The 17,412-nt window shown below is 41.2% G+C and overlaps 1 protein-coding gene across 1 annotated transcript in view; it reads left to right on the top strand.

Moving 5' to 3' along the window:
• LOC117450603 (alpha-1,6-mannosylglycoprotein 6-beta-N-acetylglucosaminyltransferase B-like) overlaps window positions 1-17,412 on the top strand; it is a 101,530-nt gene that overhangs the window by 69,279 nt on the left and 14,839 nt on the right. The window contains 6 exon segments of the mRNA XM_071204082.1: window positions 3,329-3,460; window positions 7,045-7,178; window positions 8,032-8,180; window positions 13,856-14,011; window positions 14,197-14,343; window positions 14,474-14,590. Coding sequence (XP_071060183.1) covers window positions 3,329-3,460; window positions 7,045-7,178; window positions 8,032-8,180; window positions 13,856-14,011; window positions 14,197-14,343; window positions 14,474-14,590 — 835 coding nt within the window.

Genomic DNA, 17,412 nt, shown 5'->3' with positions numbered 1-17,412 from the left:
ACGTTAAGTGAAGAAAGAAATTCAAACGACACAAGGACACCGTGATTACAGAGAGCATGTGATATTTATAAATGATTGTTTGCATTTAATGCATTGCAGATCTTTTCACCCGGCAAGTAAGCATATGTCATTCAAGAACTATAGCCGATTGGGAAGTATACAGGCATCTTCGAAATCTGAGTAAAACCAAAACCCAAAATGCTCAATCGAACTACTATAAAGAATCTCTCACATCGGACTTTAAGAATCCCCAGCAATTTTGGACTAAAATTAAATCTATTTAAAATAAATCAGGTAAACATTCTATTAATAAAATAAGAACTGCTGATACAATAATTCATGACCCATTATCCATTGCCCAAATATTGAATCAGCATTTCGCTAATGTATGTTCCACACTACTATCTGACTCTTATTTGACGACTGGTATTTCTAATAGTAACTCATACTGTTATTTTTCTTTTAAGAAGATTCTACCACACGAAGTTCATAATGCTATCACAGAATTAAAAGTGGATGGCAGTGCAGGACTCGATGGTATAGAAAACAGGTTCATAAAATTGGCGTCCCATATTCTCATGTACCCACTTGCTGATTTGTTCAACCTGTCTTTGTCCACCTGTGAGTTGCCGACTATTTGGAAATGTGCACGCATCATTCCACTGCATAAAGGTGGTGATTTACTTGATACAAATAATTATAGACCAATCTCTATAATCTGTTCTATTTCCAAAGTTTTGGAGAAAATAATTTATAATCAACTGTCACATTATCTCAATACTTATACTATTTTATCTCTGGTTCAATCTGGTTTCAGGCCTAATCAACTTCAATTTACAAATGACTTGTACTCTGCTGCAGATGATGGTGAACTCACAGGTGCCATTTTTATTGACTTGACAAAAGCCTTTGATTTCGTTGATCGATATCTGCTCTTGGATAAACTTCACGGCATTGGCCTTTCTAATAATACAGTGTTATGGTTTAACTCGTACCTTCACAGTAGAAAGCAATGTGTGGTTGTTAATGGAAAACAGTCTGACCTGTTGATCCAACAAAAGGGTGTACCCCAAGGATCAACTCTGGGCCCACTTCTGTTCTCTATTTACATAAATGATTTATCTTCTTGTCTCATTAATTGTTGTACTCACCTTTATGCTGATGACACTGTCATATATACATCCAAATCAGATTTTTCACAAATTCAGATCTCTCTTCAATCGGATTTTAATATCTTACAGGACTGGCTATCACACAATAAACTACTGCTTAACAAAACAAATCTTATACCATGGTCTTTGGTACCAGGCAGAAGCTCAAATCCAAACCTAATGTAGTAATAACATGTAAGGATGGCACTTCTCTGCATAAAGTTGATAGCTTTAAATATCTTGGTGTATGGCTAGACTCTGAACTTTCATTTAAACTACATATAAAGCATGTAATACAAAAAGTCAATTACGGAATCAGTGTTTTACACCGCTCTCGCAATTGTTTTACGATCAGTGTCCGAAAGAGAATTGCTTCTCAACTTATTCTTCCGATTATGGACTATTGTGATCTTAAATCAGATCTTGCTCCACTCAACATAGCCTACAATAGACTGCAGATTTGTTCTTGGTTGTCCTTTTCGTACACATCACTGCACAATGTATAACCAATTTAAATGGCCTTCTTTAAATGTAAGAAGACACACGCATTGGCTTCAGCTGATATTTAAATGCATTTATCTTAACTATCCCCCTTATTTAAAGCAGTATTTTGTACCCTACTCGTCAATTCATCAAGTTAGACATTCTGTTCAGATTTATTTCTCTGTCCCCTCTGCAAAAAAATGGATTGGCAGAAGAGCGTTCATTTTCAAAGCTCCAACAGACTGGAATACTTTACCTGCTGCTATTAGATCTCTTGCATCATTGGGTATATTTAAACATGCATTATCATCTCACTTTCAACTGGTCTGTACTTGTTATTAATGAAACTGATATTGATGAAACTGATTTGCTCGACTGTCTCTCAAATTGTAATGATTGTATGCATTGCTTGCATTTTACTTAACAGACTGTATGTGGTTTGTCTTGTGTGTCATGTTTTGCATGTTGTCTTTTTATTTATGTATGTCTGTAAGTTGTTGCTATTGTCGGGACTCCCTTGCAAACGAGATGGTGCATCTCAAGGGGTTTATCCCAATGAATAAAAAAATATATATATGTATTTATATATATTAAATTGATTTAAATGCTTTAATGGAGTGTGCACTGTGTAATCAAGGAAGAAATAATATGGAGTTATTTGAACTGTTATTTTAGTTGGCACACTAAACCTAGCTGAATAACCCTAATCACAAAGTAGAATTGAGGTTTATGGGAATGTCATTCGTTTTTCCGGGGTTTGTTCATAACACAAAGTATCGAACATACAAATAATTTCATGGGGATAAAATGTAGTATATTCATTTTCTGGGAAACATGATTGTGTGAACTTCATTCAACAGCAATCTATTCAATATGGTCAACCTCACAGTGGAAGGAAATGTCAGGTTCACTAGAGTCAGCAAGATTCATCCTCTGGCGACCATGAATATCTCCACGTAATGTCATGGCCATCACATGCTGAGATATTTAAGTCCCAATTAAAGTAACATCACAGACATTGTTATCCATATATATGTGGCACTCCTGATTGAGCATTCATGCAGTACGTGCTTGGCATGGTCTTATGAAAAACACAAATTTGGCACAAATAATACTTAAACACCACAATCCCTCTGCATCCATCATGACGTGTGGTTACATACAATAAGCTGCGTGCCTCAGATCATGTGTGTTTTTTGCTTAGCCAAAACAAGTCTTCCCTGTGAAACTGGGGCGACTCCCCGCAGCGAGACATCACTGATGGATTCAGTATTGTTTGGTTAAATGGCTCACCAGGTGCACTGATAGCACTGACATGCTTCACAACGCAACTGGGCTCATTTATTTTATCTGTCTTCATCTCTATCTGTCCTTCTCCTGATAAAACATATAAAAGCACCCACACCCGCCTAGCCTGAAATTGCAGCTACAGAAAGTCAGGTTGTTTGTGTCTCACTGGATTGTCTTGTGCTTTTTTGTTCTTTACCGTCCTTTTATGATTGTGATTGATCTGTCATTGCTGTACAATGGCTTTTGAAAATCTCTCAGGGAGCCTTTTTTCTCTATCCTTGTTACCCCCTAAAGTGTTGTGTGCTTCATCTCTCCTGTGGGATAACGGTGATTGTTTGTTGTATTCCACTGTGCACACCGTTTTGCTCAGTTTGATGGTAATACGGCATCTGACCTGTCTGCAGGTTTTTGGGCGTCCCTCCTGGAAGAGGAAGCTGCCCTCTCACAGGACCTCTGCCCTTTGACCTCATCTACACCGACTACCATGGCTTGCAGCAGATGAAGCAGCACATGGGTCTGTCGCTGAGGAAGCACAAGTCAGTCCAATGCTCTCTTTCTGTCTTTATATGGGTGTCTTTTCACTTTGTACCTCTATTTTAATTAACATGTATTGCTTTGTTCTTCACTTTATCCTTATTGACTGGCTGATGTGACATGCTGTGACACACTTGGATTGTAACCTCACTGTGCATCAGCAAAAAATCTCCATGTTGGGCATTTACACAGTAATCAATCAACAAGGTTCAGGCTTAACCACAACCTCTGCTCTTCATCACACAGGGAAAGTGTCACAGTTTCAAACCCCACTGCAGTCAACATGTTGTTGTGTCCCTGGGCAAGACACTTCACCCCAAATTGCTCCTGTGGGGATTGCCCACAGTATTGAGTATGTAAGTCGCTTTGGATAAAAGCCTCTAACAAGTGAAATGTAATGGGAGCGCGTAGACCTCCGCCTGGCCTGTTTTATAAGTGAGAAGTAATGCGTGTACACCATAGACTGTATATATGGTGTACACACCCTGTGATTTGGATCCGCTTCAAATTGAAATGGTGCTGTCCTTGGCCAATGCTTCACACTTACGCCAAGTTTCAAGAAAATTGGGCTGGTGGTCTTTCTGTAATCCTGCTGAAATAGAGACAAAACAAAACAAACTAAAAACATCCTATTTGGCAAAAGGTAATCATGGAGGTGTAATACAGTTTATTGTGTTGCTGTTTGTGTTTCTTCAACATTTCACTCATGCATCAAAGGAGTCGGTTGCCGTCTTAAATTAATAACACAAATAATTCATCCTTCGTTTGGATCCTCAAAGACGAGGTTGGACAGCATTGAAAACCTGCTGATTCCAATCAGCGCCAGTCCAAGGTCAGCTGATCGACCAGCACTCCTCAGCTGTCACCGAGTGAAAGACCAATACTTTCATTTCCCCTCCTGCCCTGACACTGATCAGAGAGGCAATGCATTGAGAAATCTCCGTTTGGATTACATTAATTGATTTTCTTGCTTCCCAGTGTGAATATATTCACTGCTGACAACGTGCTGATGTAATCTTTTTTCTTCTGTCGTTGTAAACTAAATGCTTAAAGGTCCCATGTCATGCTTTTCCGGTTATTGCCCGTCCCCTTGTGTGTTATGAAGGTTTTTATGCATGTAAACGGTCTGCAGAGTCAAAACCCTCAAAGTCCCCCCTGTAGCGAGTAAAACTCTAACACAGAAAATACCTCCCCAAAACGCCTCGTTGGAGATACGTCACTGTCCATTTGATTATTCCGGGTAGGCCTACGCATGATGTCATCCGTACCTGGAACGAAATGGACAAATCCGTGGAGCCGTTACGTTACGTCCACGGAGCCGTTACGTTAAGCCCCCGCTGATTGGTCCAAATTGACCAATCCACGGACTTCCTCACACACTCAGTGCATGCAGCTCTGCTGATTTCTCCTCCCTGGCTGCAGGCTGATAACAGACAGTTGGGATCGCGGCGAAATTCTGCAGACCCATTCTCACAGCGTTTATCAACCTTTTTCTTACTCAATATCAAGCCACATTTATTGTTTTTACTTCGGCTGTGACTTTGTGTGTGCTCAGGGTGAGTTTGGCTGTGTTTCGCTGTGTTTCGCTGTGTATCGCTAAACAAGGAAATCACACCTCTACGGAGCTCAGCGCGATTCACAACGTCCCGACTGGTCCCGACCAATCGGAGCACACTGGGCTCACAGGGAGGGAGGGGGGGGGGGGCAAGAGCTGCAGCGAGCCGTTTAGTGGAGAGAGTGAATACACATACTTTACAGAGATGCTGTGCAGGAGTTGCCTCACATTGTCAGAAAGTATGTTAAGCATTTATTGTAAAGAGACTCACGCAGGGCAAAAAAGTTACGCATCTTCTTTAAATTCTCAAAAATCGTTTTCCCTCAACTTTGTCTCAGACTTTTCCAGCTTGTGTCAGGATCTTTTTCGAGGGCGCTGTGATGGCTGTGAAACAAAGCTGTGTTTAAAGTCTCAGACGTCTCACCGTGAGGCTTGTGTAACCTGTACTGAATGAGGGGCGACCGGCAGGGGACATGGATATCCATCACCACTGACAGCTTCACAAAATTAATCTCTGACAACAAGACTGAGGGCTGAGATTAACTCACAAAGATCAAGACAAGACCGATATTTGACATGGCTGTCCTGTTATTGAGAGATAAGGCATACATGTGGACTGACATCTTCAGACCACATCACAAGGGTCAATTGATCTAAGTCTCAGTGATGTAGCGCTTAGTGACCAATTACTTGGTGTTAAGGGCCAATCACAGTACAGTAGTACCAGTGCATAACAACCCATTAGTGTGGGGCACGCAATACATTACAAAACTATAATGTATGAGGAATGTAAACAAACATGTTGGTGTCATATGAGTTTGTTTGTTTAACTCAAAATCCCATCAAAAGGACGGCAAACATCTTTGTACACAAGTGAAGCTTTAGGTGCAATTTCATTTTTCTTCTTTTAGAAATAAAATGCTTTATGGATGACAATGTAAAACCAGAAATGTCCCAGTTGCAATAACTATGTCTTGCATTTCATTGATCTCTAGAGAACCAATAAAACATAATACATCATAGAAAAAAAACGCTGGCGGGGACGAGCATTTGAGTCATTCGTATTTATAGTTAAGATTAAGTTACTTTCAAAGTTTAACAATATATATTAGTTCTTTGTATCTTATATAACTGCAAAGTTTGCTGTTTTTTGTGCATCTTTTAGAAAAAGAATACTGTCCAGATTGTTCCACATTGACACGATAGCAACTTCAAAAAGTTGGACTGCATCTGCAACCTCCCTGGTTGTTTAAATAATGCCTCTACAGCAGGGGTGTCAAACTCAAGGCCCGGAGGCCAAATCCGGCCCGTGACTTCATTTTATGTGGCCCACAAGAACTTGTAAAGAATATAATATGTTTATTATACGGTTACATGACGATTTACAGAAGCACGTTGCCCATAAACTTCATGTCCCACAATGCATCTCAAATTTGACTTTTTTTCTCCGAAATTGACTTTTCAAAATGTCACATTTGGATTTTCTTTTTAAATCATTTTGTGACATTCTCACTGAAGACACTTGCAATTATTTGCCCTAGACTTCTGCTTTCAGACGTAGTTAATTATGAAGTTATTACCCTATCTGATAATAATCCAATGCAATAATGTAATATAATACATTATTTTATATATATTAAATATTTATATATGTATTTTGATATATTCTTATATATAAAACTGGCCCTTTGAGTGCAACCATGATGCTAATGTGGCCCGAGATGAAATTGAGTTTCTTTACAGTCATCCTCACAGACAAGCCCCATAGATGATTTGCCAGGAAAAACTCAGGCTGCTAGATCTCAGTCCAAACCGAGGGGGTCGGATGCATCTGCAAATAAAACATGAGCTTGCAGATTCCTCCGGTTCCCAAGCAGGCAAACTACATTAGGTGAAATATCCCAAGCTGGGTGGAATCATTTTTCACTTTGTTGCTGTTTTTCTCACTCAATCTTTAGAGACTGTATTATTTGAAAGCGAGAGAGATCTGTGATCTAATTTTAGCTAAGCCCATTTCTTATTTTGTCCCAGGTGCCACATCCGTGTGATTGACACCTTCGGCACGGAGCCTGCTTATAACCACGAGGAGTACGCCATCCTGCACGGCTACCGGACAAACTGGGGCTACTGGAACCTCCACGGCCAGCAGTACATGACCATGTTCCGTATGTGGGCTTTCGTTTCTCTGACTCTGATGATATGAAAGACATGAAGTGTTTTGATCTGTGCAGGTGTTCGTCTGTGTTTATGTGACCGAGGGCGAGCAGATTGTGAGTTTATAACGTCGTCAGACCAGAACAGGCGAGGCTTTGGGCCAAAACGGTTCAGAGAAGTCGTTTAGAGCTGCAGAGTCTGAACAGATGCCTAGAGCCAGGCTCTGATTAACCACCACCACACCAGAATGTACACACGCATAAACGTACAGACACACATGCCTTCATGGCACGTTTGGTTAAATGTGTGACAGAAGAAACCTTCAGGTGTTCGTTTATGATTAATTCAGCGTTAATCGACAGCTGCACTGTTTCCAAATGACTCGCGGTTATCACAAAGCTCGGCTCTGTGAAAGACGTCAGCTTTCATCTCGGGTTTGCAAATTGACTGGAAACACTGTTTAGTTTTGACATCTCCCTGCCGTAGTAAATTCTCTTTGTGTTTGCTCCAGTTCACAGCTTTTTTTAGAGAAGTTGTAAAATGTGTCAAAGTAAAACTGCAATCCAAATCTCTTGAAGGTTACAACTTTTTCAAAGATTACAAAGAAAAATTGCTTTTCATAAATCCAAATTCCTTTTTTCATCCCCCAAATGTACAACTTATTTCCATGCTTCATGTTGGTATGCAATGCAGCTCAGTCATAAATGATGAGAACGCGAAAAAACTGTATTTTCTATTTAAAAACTAGAGTTGTGTTTGTGTGGCAACATTTACAGCAGATCTTTCGGATTAATCACACTTGTTTTAGAGCGTACATTTGGCTTGTCACTTTGTGTTGCCAATTGCTTTGTTTGTCCTTGGCAGCCCACACTCCTGATAACTCTTTCATGGGTTTCGTGGCGGAGGAGTTGAATGAGACGGAGAAGCAGAACATTCAGCGGAACAAGGTTAACAATATGGCTGTTGTGTACGGCAAGGAAGCCAGCATGTGGAAGGTTAGTATCACACAGTACGTGTTTGTAGATGTTTGTTAATTCTGAGAGGAGACAGTTTCCAAGATACAGACTGAAGAACCTCTGATTGGGGGAGGCTGTGGCTCAGTGGATTAGTGTGCTGAACCTTGAATCAAGGGATCACTGGTTCGATCCCCCACTGCAGTCAGCATGTACTGCAGCATGTCCACTTCACCCCAAATTGCTCATGTTGGGAGTGATTTGATTTATTTGGAATGTGTAAAACAATAATACAAACCTTTTACATGAGAATTATTATACAATTCAAAATTAAGCAGTGTCAAATTGATATACAACAATATTACTGATTCTAAGTTATGCAAATGATCTACTTAATTACACATCCGAAAAGGGGTATATATATATATTTTTTTTTTCTTAAAGAAATACACTTTTTATTGCCTACACTACAGTATTGAGTGTGTAAGTTGCTTTGGATAAAAACGTCTAACAAATGACATGTAATCTTATTTATTATTTGTAATTTGGTCAATTAAAAAGAAACTGTACTCTTTGTGACGTTGGAATGAATAATTACAAATAGATTTAAAGGGCACACAGAAAACAAAGCACCCAACACGATTATTTTAAAGAGACCCTATTGTGCTTTTTTGGGCTTTCCCTTTCCTGTAGTGTGTTTTATAGATTTCTGTGCATGTAAACGGTCTGAAAATGCTAAAATCTCCCTCCAGATGGAGTTTCCCTCCCACACACTCCCCCCCCCCCCCTGCATAAAACACCTTGATTGGACTCCTTTGTTTACTTCCATTAGTGACATCAGTGTGTAACACTCCTGCTTCTATTTGCTAGCGCTCAAACACAATGAATGTGAAAGGCTAAGGGGCGGGACATCTCTTAGAGGTTGACTAATAGAGAACCGCAGACCCGGATATAAACTCCTTCCGATTCCTTCGTCAAAAACGCAACGCAATTTCTCCATAGGATTTTGGAAAATAGCTTGAAATAAGGTCTGTGGTTGAAACACATTTAAGAGACGGGTCACGTTTTGTTCAGCCGGATAATATCCGTCTATCCTACTTTTATCATTTTCGAAGCATAAATCTAGTCGCAAGAAGCAAAATGCTAACGTTATGATAAAGGAACTACAGCAGGGTCGCTGCTTCAACGTCACGCCAACTTAAGATCCATATTCAAACTACAGATTGTAAATGGAACGAGTTGAAGCGTTTGTTTGAACAATTTGCAGGAGGCAGGTACTTGCTTTCAAGCAGAACAGGGCAAACAAACTTAGGAATGTTTTACGTGTTCGGTGTAATGGCATAAAACGGCCTCCACAGCTTCCTATTCAGCCACTTGGTAACAACCATCGTTTTTCAGACACGTTAACTCTTCAAAAATCACCAGCGGGGTCACTGCTGATGTATTTAATGTCGTAGAACAAAACGTGATCTGTCTCTTCAATTTGTGTCAAACACAGACCTTATTTGGAGCTATTTTCCAAAACCCTATGGAGAAATTGCTTTTTATCGAAGGAACCGGACGTGGTAAAAATGCTAACTTACTTCCGGGTTTTAGGACGCGTCACTGCGGTTCTCTATTACAACAGAGCCAACCAGCTGACCAATCAGAGCAGACTGGGCTCTGGTTTCAGACAGAGGGTGAAAAGAGGTGCTGCAAAATAAAGACCTTTTGGAACATTAAAGCATGTAAACATGTCACGGTAGTGGCACCATATATACATATGAAGCTGGAAATTAGCATGATAGGGCCCCTTTAAGTGTGATGCCATCTTGTGCAACTATGACTATCGACCTGTTAAAGAAGAGCACTGGGACACTTCACAACTCTTTTTCCTAATACTTTGATATCCCTTATGACTCCTGTGAAGATGTCCTCTTACCACCTTTTAGTAGAATGGACTAAGCCTCTGTAATGAGTGCTAAAAGCTTTTCAAGAGATAAAGCGCTTCCCATTCCTCTTGCAAGTTGCCATGTATATGTAGGATAATGTGTAATTCCAAAGGCAAAGATTATAGTATGGTCTCATTCACTAGTTTTAAGCCTTCAATACAGCATGTGTTTTTAATGTCTTTGATTTGATCTTAGTTTTTCAGTTCATTCAAGTTATTATTAACATTTTGGTTGTTAAAAATGTCTTCTTTAGTGTTTTGTTGTTTTTAGCTCTAAACTCTTGTGACACTTCTTGATTACATTACATTACATTACATTACATTGCATTTAGCTGACGCTTTTATCCAAAGCGACTTACAATAAGTACATTCGACCAGGAAGACACAACCTTGAGGAAAACAGAATCATATAAGAACATCAGGTTTCAAAGAGCCAATCGTTTCAAGTGCTGCTCAACTGGCTAAGCCAGTCCTTTATTAGTATATAAGTGCTCTGTTAGCAGTTCTTTGTTAGTCATTCTATCGCTCGAAGTGGAGTCGAAAGAGATGAGTTTTCAGTCTGCGCCGGAAGGTGTGTAAGCTTTCTGCGGTCCTGATTTCAATGGGGAGCTCATTCCACCATTTTGGAGCCAGGATAGCAAACCCACGTGTTTTTGCTGATGGGAACTTGGGTCCCCCTCGCAGCGAGGGTGCAGCGAGTCGTTTGGCTGATGCAGAGCGGAGTGCACGTGCTGGGGTGTACGGTTTAACCATGTCCTGGATGTAGGAAGGGCCAGATCCATTCGCAGCATGATACGCAAGTACCAGTGTCTTGAAGTGGATTCTAGCAGTTACCGGAAGCCAGTGAAGTGAGCGGAGGAGCGGCGTGGTGTGGGAAAATGTTGGAAGGTTGAAGACCAGACGAGCCGCTGCATTCTGGATGAGCTGCAGAGGTCGGATGGCACATGCAGGTAGACCAGCCAGGAGGGAGTTGCAGTAGTCTAGGCGTGAGGTGACGAGAGCCTGGACCAGAACCTGCGTCGATTTCTGGGTCAGCTGGGGGCGTATCTTCCTGATGTTGAAAAGCGTGTATCTGCAGCAGCGGGTTGTAGCAGCGATGCAGCGGGTGAATAAAACAAGATGGCAATGTCCAAAAAACAAAACATCAAACTCAAGGCTTCTAAACCATTGTAGACAAACCAATGATTGAATGCATTTGTGTTGCATTTATCATATTCTAGGGATACAAGTAAAGTTTGGAGAACTTTTAAATATAATTTCCCTTAAGCAAATCTTTACAACCTGCACTGAGAAAAATCCACTTTTTGTTACGTTTCCAAACCAGTCGCTCCTTCAGGAATCGGGCCTGTAGTGTGATGGAAGAGGAACAATCGTTTTTGTTTGGAGTACATTTTCCCTCCGAGCTACTGGCAAGGTTTTCTTGTTCTTACTGTAACTTTGAAGTGTTGCAGCCTCCCACAAGGTCTGCTTCACTTCACTTACTGCAGCTTTGTTTCGACATTCCCTGTTTCTCAAAACAACTTGTGGGCCAGTATAACATTTTTGCATCTGACAGATTGCAATGTAAAAGTGTGTTGAGGTCTCTCGATGCGATGAATCCAACAATGTTGAGAGCAGCGTTATTCTCCTCCTCTGCAGGTGTTCAGGTTCACTTAAGAGAGTTGGGCCTGTTTAGTTCTTGGGGAAGACAAGTTACTGTTTTTCTTTACACCTGCCTTTCCTGTACTCTACATCCCTCCTCTGCATACTTCTGTTTTCACCATGTACTGTTCTGTATTTATCCTCCCATGATGCATCATTGATGGACCCACGCAGCTTCAAGTAAGTATCCCTGTTTTTTTTACTGGACATATCGATTCTCCAAATTCCAAAAATAAACACTTTTACTGAAAAATGTATTTTTCACTTCAGTTGTGTTGGCATCCAGTTACACTTAAAGATGGGGTATGTCATTTATTTCAGAAACACTTTTTGTTATATTCCATGGAATGCTCTTAACATCCCGATAGCAATGAATATATTAAATGCTTTGACAATAAATACATGAAAACATTTCATCTGTGGAAGCCGTGGTACTGTAAAAAGCACGACCAATCATCTGAGCCGGCTAAAGTAACTGGATGGCCGACCTGTCTGTCAGCCTTCCATCTGTGCACAAACTTATCTCGTGCCCTCAATGGTCATGACTCATGTGCGCGTTTGTGTGTGTTGGAGGAGGGGCTCTGTCAGGAAGTCTGAAGGAAGTAGCAGATTGTTTCCGGATGTGTATTTTCAAATTCTAGCGCACTCGAGCTGATTTCTCCAAAATGACATACCCCACCTTTAAGAGCCACATTTTTAAAGGTAATTCAGAAAAAAGACAATGCAAATATCAGTATTGTTTACAGCTTACAATATGTGACATTTCTCCCTACATTTATCACCAACATATGAACTTTGACCGTTAGTTACCATAAAGAATAAAGAATGTTTTAAACCTATTGAGATAAAGAAATAACCCAAGTAGTCTTACTTTGTTTTTTACTATAAAAACTGTTCATAATTGGAATTCATCGTAACAGTTTAATCCAAGAATGTTTGATACTCAAGACGATTTGGGATAATTAAGTAGAAGAAAGTGTAATTGTAGCTCAAATGTATCCAAGGCTGGAAGACATTAAAAAAGATGAAGAATGAGGAATAATACTCAGATGACATTTCTAAATGATTTACGCCTTGAAGACAAAGCATTTGTGAATAATTCATAGCATTGTCCTAGAATCACCTTTTGAAATAAACTAATTCAGTTTTATGTGAGTGAAATGATTTTAAAATGGTCTCCACAGGGCAACACAGAAGATATACATTGATTTAAGTATTGTATAACTTCTCAGGTAATGGAAAGTTGGCAAAATGATGAGTGTAGTGCAACAAAAGTAGACTGGGCTCATTTAATCTGCTTGCCTACTTTTCATTAACTCTTCCCAACTCCTTTGGGCTTTTCTCAACTGTGTAGTTGTCTGACTACTAATGTGTATTTTCAATTCATTTAACAAAGTGTTGTTGGGGGCAGCAGGGGAAACTCAAGAGTGTGTAAAGTCAATATAGGACATGAAAAACGAGAACATATAAAATAAAAATCATAGCTGTATTTAGACATTCTGTCTGTGCAGTCCAGTGAGACAGTTGACCTAATAATAAAGCAATCTGTTCATAAAAACTAACTTTTAAATGGATAGTTCTGATATTTTGGAGTGGGGCTGTATGAGGTGAATATCCAACGTCAATGAATTTGGCAGTCGGCATGCCTTCAGTTTAAAAGCCTCATAATATTAATATTGCTGTGGATGGGGGCACCAGCTAAATGTATTTCAGCCTTGCAGTCAGTCTGGAAACAGAAGATGTTACATTCATTCCCCTGCCTCCATCGTTTAGTTTGTGTTATTGCTTGACTTTGGTTTATCCTATACCAAAATCACACAATAACATAAACAAACTTTCCAATATAGGCAGTCGTAGACCATTGACTCTCTTGGCTTTGTGCGGTGGCTTTGGCAAGGGCTAACATATCTTGACTTCACACAGCAATATATTGTTTTGCTTGTTTGCGTTAACTCCACTTCGCGAGTACCAAATACAACCCTACTATAAAACCTCCAAACATACCTTTAAGTTAAAACTGAATTACCAAATTACTGAATTACTGGGGATCTGGTGGTGCCCTTCCCACCTTTGTAGCAGGGTGTGTATACAGCAGCTACTGCAAAGCACAGTGCCGCTTTTTAAGTGTTTATATTTATTTATATTGTGCTTGCATGTGTTGAAGGGAAAGGAAAAGTTCCTGACCATTCTGCACCGCTACATGGAGATCCATGGGACGGTGTACTATGAGACGCAGCGTCCCCCAGAGGTGCCCGCCTTCGTCAAGAACCACGGCCTGCTGCCCCAGCAGGAGCTGCAGCAGCTCCTCAGGAAGGCCAAGGTAAACATTACTGAGGCTTTCATGAAAATATTTGCATATAGATATTCTGGATCAAAATGAAATACTTTGTTAGAGTTAATATACCTTTGTAGAGTTGAAATACTTCCTATGGAAGAGTTGACTTGGATATGAGCAGCTCAGTGTATAGACTGATGATCTCTTCCTCTCTTTATGTTCCCATCAAGCTGTTCATTGGGTTAGGATTCCCCTACGAAGGTCCCGCCCCTTTGGAGGCCATAGCCAATGGCTGCATCTTCCTACAACCCAAGTTTAACCCCCCTCACAGCTCTCTCAATCACGACTTCTTCAGGGGGAAGCCCACCTCCAGGAAGGTGGATGCACTTTTCTTTATCTTGCTTATGAGGATGATCGCCACTTGTAATGTTAGTTAAATATGCATTGAACACACAGATCTGGACTTCAATCGTTGTTTTATTGTGGTTGTGATTTATTCCTCCTCAGGTGTCCTCTCAGCATCCATATGCAGAGCAGTATATTGGCAGGCCGCATGTCATCACAGTCGACTTCAATAACTCTGAGGAGTTTGAGGCCACCATCCGTGAGATCATGAGGATCAATGTATGTGAATGTGTTGGTTTGTACTATCCTAGTCTTCTTATATCATCAGCTCCCAGAGAACATTCTACACTGCATAATGATAATAGTATATTCCGTGCTTTATAGTCTGGTGTGACCCACTTTTGGAGACCTCAGCCTTTAATAGAGCTCTTAATCATGGCGCTTGCATTTCAACAAAATGCTTAGCTGGCTCCCTCTCCGCTCTCCGCGCTGCTAATTGCTTGAGATATTGAGCGGCTCGGTAGGTAAACTGCCCACACCTGGGTTTACATGGCAGACTTCCAAAGGCCAGCCACACAGGCGGAAAGCATTGTCCGCAGGACGCAGCACATATTAATAAATCACGCTGCGCTCAATCTGTCACCAGAACAACATCAAGCCACAGCCAAGCCTCTCGCAGTGCCAAGACGCATGTGTGCCTCTGCCGTCAGGTGTGTTGAATAGGCCTTGTGTTTCCTGCTGATAGAGGAAGAATGAAGGAGCAAGGATCAAAAAGTGGATCCTGGGGGAAGGGGAAAAACAATATCTTTCAGGTTGACTGGGCAAGTTTAACCGTGCATTTAAAGCATCTTTATTTTACAGGATCTTAATTTATTTGATCGAAAGTATTGAAGAACATGACATTTTGGAAAATGTGCTTACAGAGAGTTAGAAGAGATGATTAGTGCCACTCGTACTTCTGCTGGCTAATTCCAGCTAGCACTTCTTAGTCTTGCTAATAAACATGTTACATTTTGCTTCCTCTGTTTGCCTGGTCACTTTTTGTATTATTTTAGATATAGTGTTTCACCTAGTGAGCATTACAGTTACTGGCAGGTTAGTTTTGTGACCTTTATGGCACATTTCCACTGCAGCGGGGTAGCCCCGTTTAAGCGTCCATAAGCGTCCTCGCTCAGGGCTGTCTCGCTGGCCGTCCGAGGCATGGAGGTCCGAGGCCGTGGCGCATTTCCATACAGTTTAGGATCTGGGGTAGCAACGCAGTGTAGGCGGGGCGATCGGCTTTTTTTTCACATTTCGAGTTGTTCCGTCGAGCTCCCGCTGGATTTTATCATCCCCAATGAGATGTAGGAACGTCGTCACCTCCTCGGTCGACCACGGTGTGCTTTTTTTTGACGTTGCCATTTTTGTAGCTCCTCCGTTTACAAAAATGCTGTTTATAAAAATGCTGCAAGCTTGCTTCTAGATATATATGCGACGCTAGGGATGATCTCGCGCGTGATCTTGTGACGATTCTCTCTGACCAATCAGCAGTCGAGAGTGTTGACGTCACTAGTTCAGCCCTGGCCTGATAAAACCACGATTTTATGGGGCCGGAAAAAGAGGGGGAAAGTACCCGCTAGCTGGTGCTACGCTATATGGAAAGGCCACCAAAAACGGGCCTGGCCGCTTGAGGACGATTAAGGATGCTTAAACGGGGCTACCCGCTGCAGTGGAAATGCGCCATTAGACAGTCTAGCTGTTTCTCTCTGTTTTCATTATTTGTGCCAAGCCAAGAAAATATACTGCTTGCTTCATATTTTGGAGTGGTTCACTTCTTAAGTATTTCAGTATGATTTATGGAATTTTAAAGCTGCAGTGCCTATCTTTTATCTCCCCCCTGTGGCAGTGATTACCAGTAATCCAGAGTAATTTCCATATGGGAGAAACAAAAAACGACGAAGCTGCAGCTATCTGGAGTAGATACTCCAGATTAAAAAGAAAGTATGAGCCCAGAGGAAGGATTTAAGCTAAAAAGAGAGCACTCCTTGGGGGGGGGGGAAAGCTCACCTACAGGCATAAGTGTGCCAGTGTATAAAGTCGGCACAGATAGGCCTACAAGACAACACAACTGGGAAAAACAAAGAGCGTTCCCCGTGTGCCAAGTGAGAGTTGCGTGAAGTTAATTGGAAAGTGCTTGAATTCAAAGGTTGCAACTATAGACTATAAATGGACGTAGTGTCCGTGACGTCACCCATAGGATTCTGCAGAGTTGCCGTGAAGCCCTTAGTAGGCGGAGTCGGCCACTAACGGCTCGACTGTGACGTCAGAGTCTAATCCCGCCTGCTCCAAATAAGGGCAAAGAGGCGGAGCCGAGGCGGGACCTGCTGCCTCCGAACTGGAAGTAAACAGAGCTAGCTCAGGCTAAGAAGCTAAGCTAACATGAAATACATGCATACCAAGTTACTGCTAACAGTGTAGTTCCCCTATATAAACGTTACATTCATAATCAAATGAGACAATCTGCAAGAGAATTAGCTATATGTTGTTATTCTTAATGCTTGTCATTCACACGTTGAGAAAAGACGGACTCCACCGCCCGGACCTAACGGAGCCGCAGTGGGCTAGCTCCGTTAGCTCCGGCGGCCACCACTGGGATAATTGGGTCCTCTATTAACATTTGCTCCCGTTTAGCATTATGGGCGTCATAGCCATAGACTGTAAAAGTCTTACCCAAGGCTGAATCATAAACTAAAATGTATATGTATGCATAAAGGGTTACGTCCTTAGCTGGCTAATAAGTAACAAGCTAAGCTACCAAGCACACAAACACCTGCGAACGGGGTTAACATGTATAATATTTTCGTTTTAGACTTCTTGGAAGTTCTGTTAGTACATTCAAGCGCACAGCACAACATTTTAATTGTCTGGTATTTGTAACAATATTCCCTAAAAGGCACAATCACAACGAACACGGCTAAAGCTAAAGGGTCAAGTACAGTACTATGACTAACTAACGTTGTAGCCTCTATGGTTGTAGCCTAGCAGAGTGGACAAGTTGCTGTTAGCTGACAGTGAGGCATGTACGTGTCCATCAACGTGACCACGCCCTAATTTATGCAAAC

Source organism: Pseudochaenichthys georgianus, chromosome 8 (genome assembly GCF_902827115.2).
Source record: "Pseudochaenichthys georgianus chromosome 8, fPseGeo1.2, whole genome shotgun sequence".
Taxonomy (NCBI): Eukaryota; Metazoa; Chordata; class Actinopteri; order Perciformes; family Channichthyidae; genus Pseudochaenichthys; species Pseudochaenichthys georgianus.
This window is presented reverse-complemented; position numbering and strand designations above follow the sequence as displayed.